The sequence below is a fragment of the Bubalus kerabau genome, chromosome 6, assembly GCF_029407905.1.
Source record: "Bubalus kerabau isolate K-KA32 ecotype Philippines breed swamp buffalo chromosome 6, PCC_UOA_SB_1v2, whole genome shotgun sequence".
NCBI classification, from domain to species: domain Eukaryota; kingdom Metazoa; phylum Chordata; class Mammalia; order Artiodactyla; family Bovidae; genus Bubalus; species Bubalus kerabau.
Genome location: NC_073629.1, coordinates 79078382 through 79102348, shown reverse-complemented (window position 1 = coordinate 79102348; position 23967 = coordinate 79078382). Strand labels below are relative to the sequence as shown.

The window sequence follows — 23967 nt, the reverse complement described above, 5'->3', positions numbered from 1 at the left end:
CAGTCACATTGAGTTATTTACCAGCAGACGTGCCCTCTTTGTTCCTTAATTGGAATTGCCACGAATGTATCACTGGTCATGATTTTAGAAAAGAGGAGTTATTTAATTTTGATTTCTCAGGAAATAATACAAACCTGTTTGGAAAATAGGCTGCATTCAAAATAAATTCATGCTCTCAGAAACAGGGTGTACAGCTTCCTAGGTAATTGGACATTGTTAGCCAGCTACGTATTTTACCACTTGGGAATGTGCCTCCAGTTTTCCCCACGTACTATGGGCACCAAATTTTGAGTACGCCTTCTCAGACTAGTTGCTAGAGAAGTCCAAAATTTCTATTTGCATTTAGTCCCTGGAAATCTCAACCTGATTTTCTTTCAAACTCAGACTGATTTCTTTAAGACCTTATGTCAGTGGAGCCAGTCCACTTTTACATGGCTGAGTAAGCTTTAAAGTGATTTCTTTCTGAATATCTGAAGTTGAAATTTATGGTTTCACTAACGTGGTTCTACAAACTATAGGTGGTGGTGTACCCACTTCATGCTTATAAATGACTTTGTCAACACAGAAGTTACACAACAGGTTTAACTGTTTAAATTCAGTTTCTGCAAATCCAGTGAAGCCCATCTTTGGTGACAAGGCTTTTGAGGTTTTGTCTACAGAGGCTCTGTGGCTGGGCTGCATGTAGCAAGATGGGCTTGCCCTGCTCTCCACTGGTCAAATATGCCCACTCCTGGCCAAGCTGTCTGTCTCGAAGTTTGAGGCTTTAGGCATCTGTGTGGCAATGCAGTCTAACCCAGAGACAAACTCTGACTGTGCAGGACACACTTGGAGTTTTTCCTAAGCAGTTCAGATTTCCATCCACACCTAGACCGGGGGACTGGATGTCACGGCCATTGCTATGAGGAGATCTCAGCTCATCCTGAACACGTGTGCAGGAAAAGGTCCAGATTTGGAGCTGGCAGCTGTGTGTAGTCTGTCTTGATGTCTCCCCAGAAGGCTATGATCCAGGAAAATATACAGTGGAGCTAGCCTTTTCAGACTGCCATTAGAAATACAACGATCTTTATTCAGTCTCTGGTGTGGCCCAGTGTTTGTTCTCTACCTGTAAATTAAGTGCTGGCTGAATAAGGACTGGATTCACATCACCCCTGGTGCCTGGGACGCCTCTTTCCCCTTCTCCCTTCTTCTCCTGGCCTAGCCACACTGGCCTGCTGAATAGAGCCTCATTATGGGCCCCAAAGTCCACTCTTTGCTTCGAGAACCCTGCCAAGATTGGTAGGCCCTCCAATTTGGCCTAGATGTTGTTTCCTCTATGGTATGCTTGCTGACTCCATGTGATTCTTTATATGTGTCTTGAAGAACAAACAGATCCTTTAACAACTTTTTTCTACATGAAAACAATCAATTCCAGCAGCCCAGCCCACATGAACCACCCTACAATAACAAAGCAGAGTGCGCGCGTGAAGGAGGAAAAAAAGTTTCGGTAAGGAAACAGATTTTAGTTTAAAATTTCCAAGGGGTTGTAGAAACAGTGAGTAAAATCCCAGTTTGAAATTTGAAAACACAAAAGCATTTAAGACTCTTTCTTAGATAGTATTCCCCAATACTGGGGCCAATTTTTAAATCAACTCTATAGATTGTATATGTTGATGTCTGAATATACTTTTAAAAAGTGATCAGGCATATGTCTTGGACAAAGGACAGCAATTCTGATTTTTAAAAGAATCTGCTATCTATAAGAAAATTTTGGCTATAATATAAACAACATTATATGTATTGAGTAGTCATTTGTTAGGGTAAGCACTATCTAGGTAACATTAGGAATTTGGCAGGACCTGGGCCTGTGGGACCTCAGGTACTTCACAGTGGACTTGGGGTGCTGATCCTGGTGGCCCAGACTATACAAAAATGATAGCTGTGTTGTTCAAAATGGTGGCCACATGTGGCTATTTAAAATTCAGTTCCTCACTTAATGGCCTTCAACAGATGAATGGATAAATATATAGTGCATATATACAATGAAATATTAATCATAAAAAATGATAAGATAGTGCCATTTGCATCAACATGGATAGATCTAGAGATTATCGTACTGAGGGAAGTAAGGCAGACAAAGATGAACATCGTATTATATGATATCATTTATATGTGAAATCTAAAACAACAAAAAAAGATACAAATGAACCCATTTATAAAACAAAAATAGACCCACAGACATAGAAAACAAGCATGTTTATCAAGGAAAAACCCAAGGGAGGAAGGTATAAATTGGGAATTTGAGATTAATAGATATACACTACTATATGTAAAATAGATAAACAACAAGGACCTACTTTATAGCACTGCTGCTAAGTCGCTTCAGTCATGTCCGACTCTGTGCGACCCCATAGATGGCAGCCCACCAGGCCCCCCCGCCCCTGGGATTCTCCAGGCAAGAACACTGGAATAGGTTGCCATTTCCTTCTCCAATGCATGAAAGTGAAAAGTGTAAGTAAAGTAGCTTAGTCGTGTCCGACTCTAGCGACCCCATAGACAGCAGCCCACCAGGCTCCCCCGTCCCTGGAATTCTCCGGGCAAGAACACTGGAGTGGGTTGCCATTTCCTTCTCCAATGGATGAAAGTGAAAAGTGAAAGTGAAGTAGCTTAGTCGTGTCCAACTCTAGCGACCGCAGCCTATGGACTGCAGCCTACCAGGCTCCTCCATCCATAGGATTTTCTAGGCAAAAGTACTGGAGTGGGGTGCCATTGCCTTCTCCGACTTTATAGCACAGGGAACTATATTCAATATCTTGTAATACCCTATAATGGGAAAGAATGAGTGTATATATATACACGTGTGTGTGTGTGTATATATATAATTGAACCACTTTGCTGTATACCTGAAACATTATAAAGCAACTATACTTCAGTTAAATAAATACCTATTTTTTTAATTTTTAAAAATAAAAGAAAATTCAATTCTTCAGTGACATTTGCCACATTTTAAGCACTCCATAGCTACTTGTGGCTAGTTGCCAACATACCAGACAACACACATACAGAACATTTACTTCTTCACAGATAGTTCTATTGGATAGTGCTATTCTGTAGGGTTCGGAGAAGGCAATGGCACCCCACTCCAGTACTCTTGCCTGGAAAATCCCATGGACGGAGGAGCCTGGTAGGCTGCAGTCCATGGGGTCGCTAAGAGTCGGACATGACTGAGCAACTTCACTTTCATGCATTGGAGAAGGAAATGGCAGCCCACTCCAGTGTTCTTGCCTGGAGAATCCCAGGGACAGGGGAGCCTGCTGGGCTGCCGTCTATGGGGTCGCACAGAGTCGGACACGACTGAAGCGACTTAGCAGCATAGGGTTATTTACAAAGTGAGACAAGTCTATCTCAATGGCAAAAAGATAATATTTAGGCAGTATTTCACATGTCTTTAATACTTCTCACCAAAGAGCACAATGTGGCCATGATCTGACCTTGGAAAAGAGGAGCATCCACAGTTAAAATTAAGAACTTTGATGAATGTATAATTGAATGCAATTTTACTACACTTATTGATTTAACCAATCATATTATCTGAGAGGAGATAATAAGCTTGACCAAAGTAAAATACCTATTAAAACATGATCGATATTGCTATCAGCCTTAATTATCTTTAAATAACAGTCATATATTCAAGTTTTAGAAGTGATCCATGTAAATTGTGGATTTTAGAAAATATAGAAAAGAATTTTAAAAATACATATCTTTTACTTCAAGAGAAAAATCACTCTTTATATTGAATATGTTGGTGAATAGCCAATATTGCTCTAAATATTAAGCCTAACTTTTACATATTTCCCCACTTAAATTACATTCTTCCATGGTTTTACACTGTTTCCCAATTGAAAATCAATAGAGACATTACCTCCATATCACCACTATGAGCTGCTTACATTGTTAAACTGGGAGAATTGCTTCGTTAGAATTTTACCAGAAGAATTTCAACCAGGTTCTGCATTAGCTCTAACTTGATAATTTCCACTTGTAAAACCAAATATATTTGTAAGAATTCACTAGTGTGAATGATGCTAAATTACTAATTTCTCTAATAGAACTGTGTGTATATGTGTGTGTGTGTGTGTTTAACATCAACCCAAAAGAATGTACTATTATGATTTGTTGTTTGTGTGTAGTATTTATGTTTAAAGTGTTATTATTTTAAAAGAAATTTCTTTTTATAGGCTTTGCTTTCTCTTTATCACAATCTTCCATTGGTTTCCATGGAAACTGAGAAACTTTCCCTCAGCACAGATCTAGAAAATTCAAAAAATTGAGGAACTTTTGTATTTCTAATATTGTCAGTAAAGAAATACACACACTCATTTTGTCTTTATTTAGCTGAACCTATCAACTATCCTGGTCTTGAAAGGCTTTGGTTACAGAGATGAGATTATCATGGAAGCAAACATCTGTAGAACTTCAAAAATTTTGAACTCAGTTAACTTATCTAACCTCTGGTTTTAGATAGCAATTCTTTGTAATAAAGAATTAAGGACTAAAAGATCTATTAATAGTACTACACTGATCACAGAATTCGTAAGTTTAGTTTTTTGAGATCAGCTTAGTTCATTTGATTTCCCATTACCCTAAATTACATTTGTATTTTGAATATATTATATATGCCTTATAAGGCAGAGAAGGTAATGGCACCCCACTCCAGTACTCTTGCCTGGAAAATCCCATGGACGGAGGAGCCTGGTAGGCTGCAGTCCATGGGGTCGCTAAGAGTCGGACATGACTGAGCAACTTCACTTTCATGCATTGGAGAAGGAAATGGCAGCCCACTCCAGTGTTCTTGCCTGGAGAATCCCAGGGACGGGGGTGCCTGATGGGCTGCCGTCTATGGGGTCGCACAGAGTCGGACGTGACTGAAGCGACTTAGCAGCAGCAGCAGCAGCTTTATAAGGAGGATTTGGAGAGTTTTGCAAGGAAGACATATGCAAAATTGTTAAAGTAGAAATTTTAAAAGAAAACAAGTATGACAAAAAGGAAGTAAGAACCATGGCATTCACCACGAGAGAGATTTTTTTATTATGAGATGGCATGTCCTCAAAAGTAGCTTTATAGCTTATACAGGTGCAAAGTTGATGTGGCAAATTTTTAAAGCAACATTTGTTCAAATAGCAAAGAATATCACTGAAGCACTAATGCAATGAAGACAATTCTATGAGAAGCTTAAAATGATGTAGTCTGATTAATCATATAATCTTTGTCAGGAACAAGACAAAGAAGAGGGATATGGGTCATGGGCCCTTTGTCCCAGTGTGTTGGTTGGTGGAGGCAGGACAGAATTTGTGCATTTGTAAGTTCTAGTGCGGTGTTGGTATATAGGAAAAGACAGGGAAATAATGGACACATTATCTATTCCTCACACACTATTTCCCCTCATTCAACTACTGCTAATTCTTAGAGCGCCCAATCAACATGCAGTATCAATCAATGATGATGTTACTAGGTTACCTTTGATTTGGTTTTTTAGTGATCCTGCATGCATAGATGAAAAGATTTCTTCTCCTACCAACTTGTCAAATGGTGTCAGCTGTTAACATTGTAGCTCAACCAGCCTCCATTTGTGATTGCAAAATTAGGTGTCCCGTCATCAAGCCTCATTCATCAGCATCCAATGTGTGTTATTGTGAGATCCACGAGTGCTCAGTGACATATTGTTGTTCTATGTGCTAACAACAGGAATGTTGTTAAATGGACTCTCCATTACCAACCTCATCTGTGTTTTTATCCTTTGCTCACGAGAAATAGAGAATCCTAGACATTTCGGTTTGAATGATACCACATCCTTGCTCAAGTTCTCATGGCCATACATGTCATGGCAGTACCAGGGCCGAAAATAGAACTTTAAGGTAATTCTGAGAGAATAATGCTGATGCCCAGTCCTCTCATAATGATGTGTGCTCATGGAGGCCTAGGGTGCATGGATGATAGAAATCCACAATTCATCCTCAAATTTTCTTTTAGTAATTTCATAAGAAAAGTCACTTGAAAAGAATATCAACACTATTTTTTAATACTTAGAGGCTGAGTTAACTAATTTGAATCTGATTCCCTTTATATTTTATCAAGGATGTTTAGGAAAACTTGAGTCAGTGTTAAAAAAAGCTGGAAGAAGATGAATTAATGACTTGGATGAATATTCTCTGGATATGTTGGAAATAACTGTGTATGAGAATAACATGGGTCAAAATATTTCATTTAAATATGTACATATTGAATACATCTGGTTTTATCCCTGAGGTATGAAGATTAAATAATACATAGGGGCTGCTGATTCTTTAGTAATTATATAACATTTGAGTAGCTACTTGTTAATATCCCTATGCATATCCTACAGTCTTTTGTGAAGTAAGTGTGTAAGTTCTTTTATGCACTGTCATGGCAACTCAATTTACCATTCAGTTACATGAGTGTGGTTGCTTAATAGGCTGCTCTAATGTGTCTTTCCAGTGCTGGATTTTGATAGCTCTTGCTAAATGCAGATAAGACAAGTTTTCTTTGTTTATTTTTTATTAATTCAAATGTTTCTTTTCTAAATGTATTTTCAAATTTATTACAGAAGAAAAGCAATGGAGCACCAAATGGATTTTATGCAGAAATTGATTGGGAAAGATATGTGAGTATCAGATTGTTTTTATAAATATTTCAGTGTGAAAAAGAGTCGAGGCATGCTTATATTTAAAATAGAACATAGAAATAAGGGAAACATCTCATTAGGAGGTGCTGGCACAGGTAGCCTGGTATAGAGGCTAAAAGCACTAGAGTCTATTAGACCTGAGTTTGAGATCTGGCCCCTCCATGGAACAGCTATGTGTGGCTTTGGTTATTTGATGGCCACCATAAATGAAGTCAGTAGTTACTTCATAGCATTATTGAGAGGATTCAATGAGCTAACTATTTGCAGAATATTTCAGTAGCCTGCCTAGCCTGGCATACATGTTCAAAAAAACACTTTTTAAAATATTAACTCCAGATATTCAATCCTAATTATATTGATAAGCAACTTTGAGTATTGAGTCAAGTCAATTCACGTCTAGGCCTTGATTTTGCAATGCCCTAGTCTGTTCAGGTGGCTATAACAAATATGCCAAAAACTGAATGGCTTATAAGCACAAACATTTATATCTAACAGCTTTGGAGCCTGGGAAGTCCAAGATCATGATTCTAGCAGATTTGTGTCTGGTTGAGTGCCCACTTCCTGGTTCATAGAAGGCACCTTCTAACTGTAACCTCACTGTGGTCTCTTTTATAAGGGCACTAATCCCAGTCATGCCATCTCCTCCCTTGTGACCTAATCACCCCCAAAGGCCTCACTTCCTAATACCATTACCTTGGAGTTTGGATTTCAACATATAAATTTGGGAGCAATACAAATATTGCTACCATAGCATATGATAATTATTCTAGCCTCATAGTACAGATTTTTCCAAAGTCAAATGGCGATCAGTTGTTTTTTCCCAAGGAATGAGGGTGAATTCCAGTGGAGACCTAAACTCTCCTTATAATTCCCACAGTAGCCAGTTAACCTCATCACCACACACTTCACCAGCCACATTAGGATGGACAAAATTACTGTTATATTTCTAGTCATAGAAAACATAAAAGCCATATTCACATAAAAAATCACTTTTATTGCATACCAAGTGCCTAAATTCATAATTCCTACAAAATGGCTTTATATTTACAACTTAGGTGACTATCTGACCTAACCTCCTCTTTCATAAAAATTAAACTTGATATTAATGCATTTGCACATTTGTTAATAATAAGAATTGCTGGGAGCCGGCGAGAGGCATTCTACTCGTGACAAAGGTCATGAGGAAGGAGGCTCAGCATACGCAAAGGCGGGATCGAGCCTCAGGAGTCCCCCCGGATATTCTCGAGCATCTACCCCCAAAAATCCAGAGTCTGCCTACTTTATTACTTTGTGCTCTCACCTCTGACTTTACTGGGAGCTGTCCCCCACCACCATCTCACTCTCTCTGTCAAGGAGCTAACTTACAGCTCCAATTAATAAAGTTCCTGGGCAACTAGGAGTGTTTAAATCCAAACCCCTCAGATGGCTCTCTAACTCGCCTGACAAGTTTACCTGGACACCTACAGCTATGCATACGACTGTTTACAGTCTCCCAGCCTCGAGAGGCATGGGAAACTTAAGATATTCAAATAGCTTAGAGCCTCTCAGAGAGTTAGAAACTATCAGAATAAAACTAGTAAAAGATTTCATTAATGAGCCAATGTTTGTTGCCAAGTTTCCACATCCCCTGTATTGTATCCTTGAATGTGTATTAATTAATATAGTTGGTATGTAGAAAAAAAAGTAGTGGCCTTGGTGCTAGTAACTTTAGACCCTTAAGGTAATAAATTCTTTCCTTTGTTGTAAACCCATTACACATCCACCCTATAGGAATGCAATTTTATCTTCGAAAGATGGCGCCAAACCTTAAAATAATTACTCTTAGAGAAAATAAGTCTTACAGTTGATAAGTCTTTGTCAAGAGTCATAAAATGTTAATAGGCCTTCTGGCCCGAAGATGATGTAAATCACCTAAACCATTTGTATACGATAAATTTACAGGAAAGAAACCCTGGTTTTTGATAAGGATCAAAGACTGCTGACTTTGCATCCCCTATTATCCTCTATGTGTAACTTAGGGTATATAAGCCCCTGTTGAAAATAAAGCTCCATAGCTTTATTGGTCACCAATGCTTGGTCTCCCCATGTCATTCTTCCCCTTAACCTCCAGCTGAGTCTCCATCTGGAGCGCAGATATCCTCTGCAACCATTTATTTGCCTGGGCTTCTAAGACCCACTTGAGAAGGTGTCTAAGGTGGGGCACCTTCCACTATTCAAGAGGGTGCCTGCGGCCTCCGTAGTCAGAGCTAACCTGGTGTCACGGGTTATATTGATTTTCCGCGTAAACCAAGCTACTCAGCTTCTTTTCTCCACTGAATTTTCCTACTGAGCTATCCTCTTTCTATTACTCTTTATATCTCTAATTCACATTTGAATAGGTCGCCTACGCCGTCTCTCCTTCGAATACCCTGGATCAGCCGGGGCTGGACCCCAGCAAAGAATTTCACTTTTTTTAAATACCACCATTCATATTATGACATGCTACTAAATTCTTACCACCTTTTTGTTGTTCAGTTGCTAAATCATGTCCAACTCTTTGTGACCCCATGGACTGCAGCATGCCAGGCTTCCCTTTGCTTCACTGTCTCCCAGAGTTTGCTCAAACTCATGTCCATTGAGACAGTAATACCATCCAACCATCTCATCCTCTGTCGACCCCTTCTCCTCCTGCCCTCAGTCTTTCCCAGCATCAGGGTCTTTTCCAATGAGTCAGCTCTTCAAATCAGGTGGTCAAAGTATTGGAAGCTTCAACATCAGTCGTTCCAATTCAGGGTTTATTTCCTTTAGTATTGACTGGTTTATTCTTGCTGTCCAAAGGACTCTCAAGAGTGTTCTCCAGCACCACAGTTTGAAAGAATCATTTCTTCCGTGTTCAGCTTTTTTTATGGTCTAGCTCTCCCTTCCACACATGACTACTGGAAAAAATGTAGCTTTGACTACACAGATCTTTGTCTGCAAAGTGATGTCTCTGCTTTTTAATACACTGTCTAGGTTTCTCATAGCTTTTCTTCCAAGGAGTGACCATCTTTTAATTTCATAGCTGCAGTAACCATCTGCAGTGATTTTGGAGCCCAAGAAAATAAAATCTGCCACTGTTTTTTACCACCTTAGAAGGTGAATACTACATTACCTGCATTTTATAGAAAGGAAAACTGAATCTTAAGAAAATTCAATTATTCGTGCCAGCCATACACTCCAGAACATTTCATTCTGTCAACCTCATTACCTGGTCTTCCCTTATACCTCTTTCCCAGTGTTGAGATCTTTTTTATATTTTCTGCAGTTCAATTTCGTAGATCCATGATAGCCCTTATGTTACCCCATGGGCTTCCCTGGTAGCTCAGCTGGTAAAGAATCCACCTGCAATGCAGGAGACCCCAGTTCAATTCCTGGGTTGAGAAGAACCCCTGGAAAAGGTATAGGCTACACACTCCAGTACTCTTGGGCTTCCCTGTTGGCTCAGATGGTAAAGAATCCACCTACAACGTGGGAAACTTGAGTTTGATCCCTGGGTTGGGAAGATCCCCTGGAGGGGGGCATGGCAACCCACTCCAGTATTCTTGCCTGGAGAATCCCCATTAACAGAGAAGCCTGGTAGGCTACAGTCCATGGAGTTGCAAAGAGTTGAACATCACTGAGCCACTAAGCACAGCACAGCATTTTACCCCACATCCAAATTGTTCATAAATAATGTTATAAGGGAAGTTACTAAATATATTAAACAAGGGTAATTTTTTTCTCAAAATTAACACTTTTTCTCCTAAAAAGAATTTTGTTGTATTTTGTAAGATTTTGTAGAATTTTTATTATAACAAAAATTTTGTTTTATTTTATAGACATCTTTAATGCACAGGAATGGGATACTCTAAGCAAACAAGAAGCATGATAATTAAAATACAAAATTATTATTGATTATTCATCAATATTTGATTATTGATGAATAATCAAGAAATACTTGATTATTCATCAAGTATTTCTGATGCTCCATCCAACCCTAAACCTTAGTGCTATCCTTAACAACTTGTGAGTGTTTAAAGGAAGCAGAATTTCCCTCAAATTTGCTTAGTCCTAAAAGTTATTCCGGTCATAGGAATTGTGGCTAAAATTATATTAATACACTAGACTCCACTTTCTTTAAGTAATAAGAAAGGTTTTATTCTTAATAGACTATATCACTGTGTTTTTGGCAGGGAAGACCTAGGGATGGATGTGGGCTTTAAGCAAAGCTCTAAAGTTTAAGTAAGGTTTAACTGACTTCATATTTGAGGGAAGAGACTTTCAGACAAAAAGGAGGACTTTTATGAAGACCCAGAAGTGGAAAGAAGCTTGCACTGATCAAATCTCATATGTCAATAGTGGGAAGAAGGCCCTGTGAGAATCAGACAGGGCCTTGTGGGCTATATAATGGGCTAGGTTATTATTCTAAGTGCAGTAAAAAGGCAGGTACAGGTTTTTAGCAGGAAAGTAAACTTAATACTCTTGCACTTAAAAAAAAAAAGAAAAACTAACTTTGAGTACTTAAAGGACAAAAGGGAGATAATAAATGCTCAATAAATGGCAGCTTTTCCATGGCACTCAGGCCCTTTTCTCTCTGTGGTCATGGCATATATGTTGCTTCAGTGACTCCAAGATCTCTCTCTCCAGCTCTGTCCTCTTTCTTTCAGTCCTATAACCTCAACTTCAGGAGGCCACCTTTGACCTCTGCCCCCTCTTCCCCTCTCAAGCACAGAGTTTAGTCTCAAAACACCTGGGGTCAAGACCCAGGTCTGTCATTTGCTAGATGTATTTCTTAGAGAAATGGCATCTGATTTCTCTTAGTTTCCTCCCTGGTAGATGGGATGATTCTTTCCATGTATGATTGCTATGAGGCTTCCCCGGTGGCTCATATGGTAAAGAATCCACCTGCAGTGCAGGAGACCCAGGTTCAATCTCTGGGTAGGGAAGATCTCCAGGAGGAGGAAATGGCTACTTACCCCAATATTCTTGCCTGGAGAATTCCATGGACAGAGGAGCCTGGTGGGCTACAGCCCATGGAGTCACAAAGAGTTGGACACAACTGAGCAACTAACACACACACACACACACACACGCAATTGCTGTGAAGAGTCAGTGAAATAAAACGTACGTCATGGTACTTGCCATATAATAGGAACTAAAATATGACAACACTAAACCCAATCATGCAGACTTTTATCTTTCTTATCTTTTTCCTAAAAATGTTAGTTGCCTCCTGTTAGAATGAGTTCAGCCAGGAGTACTCCCAGGATTTGATGGAAGAAATCTTGGAATCTTCTTGAACATTTCCTCTCCTTTTTCTCCCATGACCAATCTGTAACTGAGAACTCACAATCTGTCCTTCCAAATGTCCTTGATTCATCCCTTCCCAAAACCAACAACTTGGTCCTTCTTAGCATATCTCACCTGAATTGTTGCAAGTATCATGAGTTAGTTTTCCTTTCTCCAGTTTCTTCTGTCCCCAGTCTATCCTTAGCATATTTTCAACACCTCATGATTCTGCTTTCAGCAAGTGCTGTGCTCAGTCACTCAGTCGTGTCCGACTCTTTGCGACCCCATGGACTGTAGCCTGCCATTCTCCTTGTCCATGGGGATTCTCCAGGCAAGAATACTGGAGTGGGTTGCCATGCCCTTCTCCAGGGGATCTTCTAATCCCAGGAATCGAACCCAGGTCTCCCACATTGCCGACAGATTCTTTACCATCTGAGCCACCAGGGAAGCTTTCAGCTTGTCCCATGCTAATTGAGAAGCTACAGTAGCCATGTCAAGTCCAGACTTTTCCCCTAGAATGTTGCCCGGCCCCCACCCCAGTCTTCTTTTCCATGGTCTTCCTCCCCCATACAGCTTCCTCTCCAGTCCTGTCATCTTCATCTCCCTCTCCCTTTCACCGTGAGAATCGTACTGTCCAATCCTGCCTTGGTGTCTCTGTACAATCTCTTCCTCACCACGGACTCCCCTCTCCTCTCCATCTGACCCAAAAGGCACACAAAAACTCCCTGATTCTTCCAGATCTCACAAACTTCCTTTCCTTTCAGACCCCTATCAGTAATATTTTGTGTTTTGCCTTTTTTTTTTTTTGAACTTTTGACTACCAGAATACAGACAAAAGATAATTTGCATGTTGTATCCCCACCATGTTGCTTAGCATAATCCTTGGCTTATATAGGAAATGCATGATACATTCTCTTTGAGCATTTTCTTTCATTGACAATTGACTTCTAATTTATTTTCCCAATAGGAAGACTCTCCAAATATCCTTGAGTAAATTTAAAAACATATAGCATTCAAAACAAGAGGCACGTCTATATCCTTAACTAGATGACTCTTGAAGGAATGTGAGTAATTTCTTTACCATTGTCAGGACAATGATTGTTTAATGTGCATTTGTATTTTACAGAATTCCCCTGAGCTGGATGAAGAAGGCTACAGCATCAGACCTGAGGAACCCGGCTATATCCTTTCTTTATATTTTAATTTTAATTTCCATTTGCTTTCAGAAAGCAGGATGATAAATTTAGGATTTGCAGAAAGTGCCGAAACCCAAGCTTCTCAAGTCCTGTTGTCACTAGTATTAGAGATGAATAAACGGCACAGAGAACAGCCTGATCACTAACAAGCAGGCACTTTGCCTTAATCTATTCATAGAAAAGAGAGAGAGGAGAAAGAGAAAAATTGCGCTGAAAAACAACTGTGCAAACTATGGGTGCTGGGTTGTCTTCTAAAATCTGGTATGATAACATTACTTATGGTGGCTGGGAGATAGCTCTGGCTTGTGCTTTCCCCACAAACCATCTCTGGTCAGAGCAGGTCACACTCTGAAGCACAAAAAGTCATCACAAATCCTTCGCTGAGTAGCCTTCCTGTCTCCTATGGTGAGAGGAAGTTCCCATGGGCCTGTAACTGTGAGTGCTGAGTGTATACACATAATGGACTTTGTAACCATTGCTCCTTGAAATGTGCCATCCTTAATCATGTTCCAAGGAAAGCTGGATACATTCTGACTCTTTCCTGCTTTACACTTTGACTTTTGTTTTGCTTTGATTTTCTGCCACCCAAGTGTGCTTCTGCTGCCTCTGTGCAGTCGTTCTTGTCTTATACTCATCATTGCCTCTGAGTAGAAAAGACAGAGTCATGCATCTTTAACTGTGTTCTACCTACCAAAGGAAAGCACTTTTATTCTTCGAGCGAATCAGAAGAGGAAGAAGAATCACACAAGAAGTTTAATATCAAGATTAAGCCATTGCAAGCTAAAGACATTCTTAAGAACGCTGCAACTGTAGATGAACTGAAGGCATCAATAGGCAACATTGCACTTTCCCCATCGCCGGTGGTGAGTGGCTTTTTATTTCAAGCTTTGGTGAGGTTGGACTGACAGCTGTGTTCTGCCCATACATGTTAAGTACATCAGAAACTCTCTAAGCTGATAGCTGCAATGGTTCATGATTTTATGAACTCGGTAAACCTGAAACAGCTCATTCTAGCTATGGAAAATTATGCTTATTTTATATTGCAGTTTTTGTGCTTTTCAAAGTGGGATCACGTTTGTTTTTGACGTTTTCCTGCAAGCATTTTTCAAAGGAGGAAAAAATAACAAACATTATCCAGACTTACTTCTGAAACAATTAAAAACAATATGAAGTTTACATATTTACTAACAACGATTTGTAAAAACACATTTTAATGTCTTGTTTTATGATGCAACACATAAAAACTCATGGAAAGAAAACCAAGGAGATTGCTTTCTTTAGGGAAAAATCCTTTTCATTGCCAATGCTTCAAAAAGAAATATTAATCTAATATAATAAACCATAGTCTAAAAAGATATTAAAACTCACAAGCTTCATTATATTTTATTATCAAAGTGTCTTAAAGACTCTATTTAGGGACCCCAAATACAGATATGCCTTATTTATATTAATCAAATTGGTATTTTTCTGCAATTTGTACTTCTTTTCCAATTCTCATCTACTAAATTTCTCTAGCTGCATTCTGAGTTCCAACAATTACAGTGTTTTCTCTATAGTGCTTAATAAATGCTGCAATTGTTTTCTAAAAATAACTGTGAAGAGCAGACGAAGGCTCTTGTATTAGGAGCTAATATATTCTTAGCTTCTTGGCATCTTCTTTAGAGAGATATGAACTCCCAGCAGCATTTCCCATGAATGAGATAGTTAATGAATGCTGGACCATTTTTTCTATGCTTCTGGAATATATCAACTAACATTTCTATAAGAGTTGTAATCACCCATCCTTTGGGTGCCTGCCTGGGATGGATAAAATCTCTAATGATGCTTTCTTTAGTGCTTATAATGGCTTTTACCACTGCTGTTAGAGTCAACTAACATGATTGCTAATAGTAATCAACCACAGCAAATCATATTTCAGATAATTTTTAATCATGTACTCACTTGCCATCTTAAGATGTCTTCTTGAAAAGGGAGTCATGACATGTATTAGTTTCCTTTCCCTTCTGCAATGGAAGGTACAAATTTGAAACTGACATATTAGTCTGTAATGTAAGCAGTTTGTAGTAACAAGGACATGTGCACACTTTAAATGTGCACACTTTCACTTTTCAGTTGACATCTTTCAAATCATTTTTTACTTACTAAAATATTTTTATTAATTGTAAAATTTTATTTAAATGATTGAAACCAATTTATATTTACTTCTGTTTAGGGTGTAATAGACAGTAGGGCATTGGGGAGCTACCTGGATAAGTGTAAGAAGGCAAGTTCACGGAATTCAGTGAACAAATTTACATGAAATAAAACTTATTAGAAAGATTCCAGGCATGTGGTATGTATTTTCTGAAAGCTAGTTAGAAGAAATCCTTTCCATCAAAAAGAATATCTCTTCATATATCTGATTCACTTTGTTGTACAGCAGAAACTAATACAACGTTGTAAAGCAACTATACTCCAATTAAAAAAATAAAAAAGAATATGTGTACTCAAGTCATCTGGTAGCTATTCCTCCCACTCCATATGCTGCTAAGGGTATAGCAAGGAGAGTGACTGTCACTCTGAGCTCTTCCCAACACCTGTTTTTAAAGTGAGACATTGATACGATGTGGTTAAGACTGACAAAAATAGAGAAACAGTGCAAAAACTAAATTGAGACACCCAGAGAAAGTCATCCCAGGGTTAGGCAGACCAGTAGCCCCACAAACCAAGAAAGCCTGGGACCCCCCCACCACTACTGCCCTGGCATTCCCAGCCAGCTCCCTCTAATGTGAGAACCTACCTCTGTCAGTACTATGATTCCCAAATACCCGTGATTTTTGACAGTGTAAGAAAATGAGCTGTGATTGCTACTTTAGGGAAAGATCCACATGTTTCTAGATAAACATAACTATAAAGAGAGATTAGAACTGAAAAGATATTCTTGCCTTTAGAATCCTTGTCCTCGTCTAGATAACCCATAACCAAACATAGAGATATTTCACAAAGGACATAAATAGAACTTTATCTCCAGAACTGGATAAATGGGAATAACCTGAAATCCAGTTAGTGCCAGGATAAAAATGAGCAATGTTTTGTACAACTTTAGATGTTTCCAGCCATGCAATCAAATGTTCATACATCTACACTTAATTCAGGTACAAAAAGAGAAATAGGACATATATCAATTAAGAATATATCAGAATATTTCTTTTAGGTGTTGGTTCTAATGCCACAAAAGCATCAGTTGTTACACTAATAGAGTTAAAGAAAATGGTAGGATTCACAATAATGGCTGATGTTGAATTTCTGATTTCTATTTCTTTTGAAGAATTTTAAGACAAGGTTGTCTTTCACTTCTTTTCATCTACCTGTAAATATGTAGTAATGAATTGTAACCCATTTGATATCTCTTATCATGAATTTATTTTCACTTTATTTGGATAGGTTTACTATATATACTTCATTGTCAAATGACTTGATAAATGAATAAAATGAACAGATGTATGAATGAATCATATATATCTATTTGTATATACAATATAAACAAACCTATATGAAAATTGCTCCTCCCTAAAAAAGAAAGCTTCAGCAACATAAAAAATCAGGGTTTTAGCTGCTAGCAAAAATCCTACTATATTGACAAATAAACATAGTTCCAGGGCAGATCTTACCTCGGCCCTCGATTTTTATATAGAACTCATGTTTTAATATGGACCAGGACAAGGCAGAGCACAAAAAGAGAGAGAGAGAGAGAGAGGAGGATGCAACTCACAATCAGAAGATGCTAATTTCTTTTCTTCTCATGTTGTGATCTCCTAATAAGATGTCATGAAAGCATTAGTCACTCAGTCGTGTCCAACTTGTTGTGACCTCATGGACTGTAGCCCACCAGGCTTCTCTGTCCATGGAATTCTCCAGACAAGAATACTGGAGTAGGTTGCCATTCCCTTCTCAAGAGATCAAACCCGGACCTCCTGCCTTGCAGGCAGATTCTTTGCCATCTGAGCTACCAGGGAAGCCCTAAGATATTATACTAATAGGATAAAGAAGGAAAATCACCCAGGCTTGAATTAGGGATTCAATTAGTTTTGAATTAGTTGTTGAATTAGGGATATGTATGAGTTAGAATATTGGTAGATCCGCTTCACCAGAAACCAAAATATTAATAGTCATGGCTTAAACAGAATAGATGCTTTATTTCTATTCCACATTAAAGTCAAAGCAGGATGGACTGTAGCCCACCAGGCTCCTTTGACCATGGAATTCTCCAGGCAAGAATACTGGAGTGGGTTGCCATTTGCTCCTCCAGGGAATCTTCCCAACCCAAGGATTGAATCCATATCTCTTGCCATGTCCTGCCCTGGCAGGTGAATTCTTTACCACTGACACCTGGGAAGCCCAGATACACATATATCCAGCTAAAATCCCAGCCTCTGTTATTAAAAGACAAAGGAGTGAATGGATACTGGTAGACATGGGCAGTTTCTGTGTCGCTATATCTTAAATAATCTCAGAATAATGGGAAATGGGATTTTTCCATCTATTTTAAGTTATTCCCCAAACTTATTGAAATGAGGAAATTTCATTTTAAAGATTTCTAATCACTGATTTCTAAATACCAGTGATGTTATCCTACATACTAGCCAGCAGCAGAACTAAAAAATACCAATTTCAGTTAAATATCAATTTATGTGATTGATACAGATTCCTCCAACAGTAATAGTGTTCCCTCTATCTTACAGAATTCACTGCTTTTTGAGAAAGACTGCCTTATCATTGAGAGCAATGTGCTAAACCCAAATTAAACCCAAGTGCTGTCTCTGAATAACTTTGGTTCATATTATAGTTGTGCTCTTTGGAGGACTGGACAGAGTTCAATCCAAAGGGATTGGACTGTCCAAAAGGATAGAGTTCCTCCATTTCTCAACAGGTTTTCCATGAAGCATATTATCTCTAATTCCAAGTTTAGTGTGCAAGATATTGGGCTCAGTATTGAGGGGTAGGGTGGGCAGAGGGCGGAGGTAAGCTGTTTTGCATGTCCAACAACACCCTCAGCTAATCATCTGGGGAACTCTTGAGCTAGAATGACCCTTCACATTTGTTCTAAATTGGGCTGAGATGAATAATCATTATATTGCTACATCGATCAGTGCTCCAATATGGGCTGGCTAAGAAGGGGCATGACCTTGGCTGAGGCGGCTCTCTGCAGCTGTGTCAGACCCTGAAGTCTTGACAGATGAGGGCTGTCTGTCAATGGCACTCTTAACAGCTGTGTAAAACACCCTTCTGAAGACAAAACTACATGGCACATTTTGGCACCTAGGGTTACCACCTTCTCTTCCAAGTGTTTTCTGGCCATTTGTTTAAATAATTTCTTATAGAATCTTAGGAGGTAGGCATATAATAATTGAAAAAGCAGGTGTCCAGACAGCAGGCCCAGGTCTGCCATGTTCTACCTGTGTAAACTTATATGAGCCCCATAATTGTTCTGAGATTATATTTCCTTTTCTGTAAAGGAAGGATAATAATAATTTAAAAAAGCAGAGACACTACTTTGCCAAAAAGGTCCATCTAGTCAAAGCTATGGATTTTCCAGTGGTCATGTATGGATGTGAGAGTTTAAAGAAAACTGAGTGCCAAAGAATTGATTCTTTCAAACTGTGGTGTTGGAGAAGACTCTTGAAAGTCCCTTGGACTGCAAGGAGATCCAACCAGTCCATCCTAAAGGAAATCAGTCCTGAATGTTCTTTGGAAGGACTGATGCTGAAGCTGAGAATCCAATACTTTGGCCACCTGATGCGAAGAACTGACTCATTGAAGGCAGGAGAAGGGGACAACAGAGGATGAGATGGTTGGATGGCATCACCGATTCGATGGACATGAGTTTGAGCAAGCTCCAGGAGTTGGTGATGGACAGGGAAGCCTGGCGCACTGCAGTCCATGGGATCATAAAGATTCAGACACAACTGAGCAACTGAACTGAACTGAAGGATAATAATAGTCCTTATGGAGTTTTTCTGCAGATTATTGTTGGTCTCTGGCAGGATAAAATCTTCTTTGATTTTTTGTCCCCTGTGCTTAGCACAGTACATGGCACATACTGGGGATGCAGATTTGATAAATGAGTGAATGGAGAAAGCACACAGAATATCCTAGTAACAGTTCCTGATGCAAAAGTAGTACTTTGCAGTTGTTTGTTTCTTTATTACTAGGGTATTATTCAGGGTTCTCCAGAGAAACACATAAGCATATATGTGAATATGTGATGGTGGCTTAGTTGCTAAGTCATGTCTGACTCTTGTGACCCATCGACTGTATCCTGCAAGGCTCCTCTATCCATGGGATTCTCCAGGCAAGAATACTGGAATGAGTTGCCATTTCCTTCTCCAGTATATGTGATAGATAGATGTATATATGTGATAGATAGAGAGATAATAGATGGTAGACCTGTTGTAACAAATTGGCTTCACATGATTATGGAGGCTAAGTCTCACAGTATGCTGTCCACAAGCTGGAGGCCCAGGAATGCTGGGGTATAATTCATTTCAGTCTAAGGCCTGAGAACCAGAGAGCTAACAGTGTAAATTCCAGTCTGAGGGTGCAAGATGAGAAGAGAAGTCCCAGCACAAATGATGAGACAGAAAAACAGGGTGAATTCCTCCTTCCTTTCCCCTTTTTTATCTTGAGACCCTCAATAGATTAGATGATGCTGATCCACATAAGTGGGGTTTATATACTTTTCTGAGTCCACCAGTTCAAATGCTACCCAAAAGCTAATCTTATCTGAAAACACCCTCATAGCACACCCAGAAATAATGTCTAACCTGGATACCTGATAGCCAGCCAAGTTGACATAAAATTAATCATTACACTATTATGTATATATGTATGTATGCATTTATTTATTTCTATATACTTGTATATACATATTTTAAGATAACTTTTGCTCCTTTATTGAGAGTCATGGGATTATAATGTATCTGTATCTCAAGTCTTGAATTCATTTAAAGAGGTTTGAACAATCTCTTGCCCGTCTTAACTTTTAATTTTGAACCAAATCTGATTGACCTTTTAGAGGAATTGTAAATCCATTTTTTCCATACTGGACATTTGTGGTTGATATTTCTTTAAGCACAAATAGAGACTTTGTACTTACCCCTGAAGAACCTAGCATACGGTGCTAGTTTATCTTGCAGAAAAGATACTAGAATCTGATAGACTGAGCTCAACCTCTTGCAAACTTAAGCAAGTCTCTTAAACCTATTTGAGTATCAGTTTCCTCATAACTAAAATGGGAATAATGAACACCTACCTCACACAGTGGTTGGGATGTCCCTCTCTTTATGTTAATAAAATGTAAAGATTTTTCTTTTGAAGGAGAATATGGAAACAGAGGTGTAGGATAAATCACTCTGCTCTCTGCTTCCCTTGGTACCACACTCTTTACATTCAGAGTAGAAACCGACCTCTATTATATCTTTCACAAATGATTTTGTTCTTAAAAGTAAAAGATTTCTCAAAGGGGAAAACAAAAACAACAAAAATAAATCTTAATATGCAATGGAATACCATTAATTCCCTTTAAGATAATTTGAGGGAAATGCAAATAGACAGTTATTTCAATGATGTCACAATTACTCAGACAACTGGGCTCTACTGCTTTGCTGGGGTTGCTTTGCACAAGTTACAAAACCTGAGCCATGGTTTCTTCATTAGTGAGTGAAGATAAATCCTGTACCAACTTCACAGGGCTGTTGTAAGGGTGGAATGAGTTAATACAGTAAACACCATATTGTAGGATCAGATAGTACATTGAGGGATCATTCTATTGTTGTTAGAATTGTTTGCAGTGTCTGGGGCACATTTTTAAGAATATCATTAGATGGTGATAAATCAGGAAACCCAAAGAGCCAAAAGTCATGTAAAGCCAAGATCAGTAATTACTCTGAGTATCAAACTAGGAAAATACGTTAATAAAATAACTTTTGTGCTGCCTGTAGATTGATTTTGAAGCCATTCCAGAAGCATTCCTAAATTGTTTTATCATTCCTAATTTTGTTTTAACAAAATCCCTTGAGTAAGTATGGTGCTTCTTCAGGAAACCCTATTGAAAGCTAGCATTCCCAATGGGATCTATATTGTGCACCCCCACCAAATTTATTTCACCCAGAAATGACATCATTTTCCATCCCTCTTCAAATCAGTTCACTAAATATTTGAAGCCAGCACTGAGAGCTAACATCAGAAATATTGGACAGATTTTTGTTCAACATTCATGTTAACTACAAGCTTATCTTAAAAGAGAGGGAATATATGTATACATATTGCTGATTCACTTTGTTGCACAGCAGAAACTAACACAACATTGTAAAGCAATTATACTCCAATAATAAAATTTTAAATAATGTATAGTTGATATGGCAGGTGGCCCACAGAGGCTGAACTTCCCCTTGTGGTCCAAATGCCTGCCTCTCTTCACTCAGTCCTGATTAAATATATGGTCTTATGTAGCCAACTTCTCCTCTGGCCTCCATTTCACAGTCTCTTGGCTTCCTTACCCCTCACAGGATCTCAGAGGTAGACATATCCATTTCTTCCAAAACCCATAGAATTTTCATCACATGCTCCAGTGATGTGTTCTGCTCACAAAGTACCTTGATCCTGTAGCTCCTATAGAATTCATGGAATTGAGAAAACAGACACTACATTTTACTTCTTGGTAAAATATCATCTTTTCCTTTTGTTATGAGCTGCTGTTAATTCCATTATTTTTGTTCTTTGGTGAGTCAAGGATCACAGCTGACTTACCTTGAGAGTTGTCTTTAACTATAAACTCTCAGTTCTGTACTGAATACAAAATTTTCCTCCGAAATAAGTCAGAACTAAGTTTGCATTCAATTTAATTCAGATGACCATTATATCTACTACTGTGGGTAAGAGGGCCTAAGATGAAATGGAGTAGACCTCATAGTCAACAAAAGAGTCCAAAATGCAGTACTTGAGTGCAATCTCAAAACAGCAGAATGATCTTAGCTTGTTTCCAAGGCAAACCATTCAGTTTCACAATAATTCAAAGTCAGTACCCCAGCCACTAATGCCCAAAAAGCTAAAATTGCATGGTTCTATGAAGACCTTCAAGACCTTCTAGACTAACACCAAAAAAAGATGTCCTTTTCATCATAGGGGATTAGAATGCGAAAGTAGGAAGTCAAAACATACCTGGAGAAACAGGCAAGTTTGGCCTTGGAATACAAAATGAATCAAAGCAAAGGCTAACAGAGTTTTGCCAAGAGAACACATGGGTCATAACAAACATCCTCTTCCAGCAACACAAGAGTTGATTCTACATGTGGGCATCTCCAGATAGTCAATACCAAAATCAGACTGATTATATTCTTTGCAGCAAAAGATGGAGAAGCTCTATACAGTCAGAAAAAAACAAGACTGGGAGCTGACTGGCTCAGATCATGAACTCTTTATTGCAAAATTCAGACTTAAAATGAATAGAATAGGAAAAACCACTAGGCCAGTAAGGTATGACCTAAATCAAATCCCTTACATTTATACAGTGAAAGTGACAAGTAGATTCAAGGGATTATCTGATAGATAGAGTGCCTGAGGAACTGTGGACGGAGGTTCATAACATTGTACAGGATGTGGTAACCAGAACCATCCCCCAGAAAAAGAAATGCAAGAAGGCAAAGTGGTTGTTTGAGGAGGCCTTATAAATGGCTGAGAAAAGAAGAGAAGCAAAAGCCAAAGGAAAAAGGGAAAGATATACCCAACTGAATGCAGAGTTCCAAAGGACAGCAAGGAGAGATAAGAAAGCCTTCTTCAGTGATCAGTGCAAAGAAAAAAAGAAAAAAATAGAATGGAAGAGACTAGAGATCTCTTCAAGAAAATTGGAGATAACAAGGGAACATTTCATGCAAAGATGGGCACAATTAAAGACAGAAACAGCAAGGACCTAACAGAAGCAGAAGAGATTAAGACGAGGTGGCAAGAATACACAGAAGAACTATACGGGAAAGGTCCTAATGACCCAGATATCCACAACAGTGTGGTCACTCATAGAGAGCCAGACATCCTGAAGTGTGAAGTCAAGTGGGTCTTAGGAAGCATTACTACAAACAAAGCTAGTGGAGGTGATGGAATTGCAGCTGTTAAAGTCCTGCACTCAATATGTCAGCAAATTTGGAAAACTCAGCAGTAGCCACTGGGCTGAAAAAGGTCAATTTTCATTCCAATTCCAAAGAAAGACAATGCCAAAGAATGTTCAAACTACCACACAATTTTACTCATTTCATATGCTAGCAAGGTAATGCTCAAAATCCTTCAAACTAGGCTTCAGCAGTATATGAATCAAGAACTTTCAGATGTATCTGGATTTAGTAAAGGCAGAAGAACCAGGGATCAAATTGCCAACATCAGTTGAATCATAGAGAAAACAAGGGAATTCCAGAAAAACATCTACTACTGCTTCATTGACTAAGTGAAATCCTTTGACTGTGTGAATCACAACAAACTATGGAAAATACTTAAAGAGTTGGGAATACCAAATCACTTTACCTGTCTCCTGAGAAACCTGTCTGCAAGTCAAGAAGCAACAGTTAACGAGACATGAAACAATGGGCTGGTTCAGAATTGGGAAAGGAGTATGTCAAGGCTGTATATTGTCACTCTGCTTATTTGGCGGAGTACATATGCTATATGCAGAGTGTATCATGTGAAATGCCAGGCTGGATGAATCCCAAGCTGGAATCAAGATTGCTGGGAGCAGTATCAACAATCTTAGATAGGCAGATGATACCACTCTAATGGCAGAAA

General features: G+C 38.8%; 1 protein-coding gene across 1 annotated transcript in view; it reads left to right on the top strand.

Moving 5' to 3' along the window:
• Positions 1-23967, top strand: part of SGIP1 (SH3GL interacting endocytic adaptor 1) — a 236717-nt gene that overhangs the window by 105171 nt on the left and 107579 nt on the right. The window contains exons 6-9 of the mRNA XM_055585555.1: positions 1412-1483; positions 6602-6658; positions 13092-13146; positions 13849-14024. Of these exons, the coding sequence (XP_055441530.1) occupies positions 1412-1483; positions 6602-6658; positions 13092-13146; positions 13849-14024 (360 nt within the window). The remainder of the gene's footprint in view (positions 1-1411; positions 1484-6601; positions 6659-13091; positions 13147-13848; positions 14025-23967) is intronic.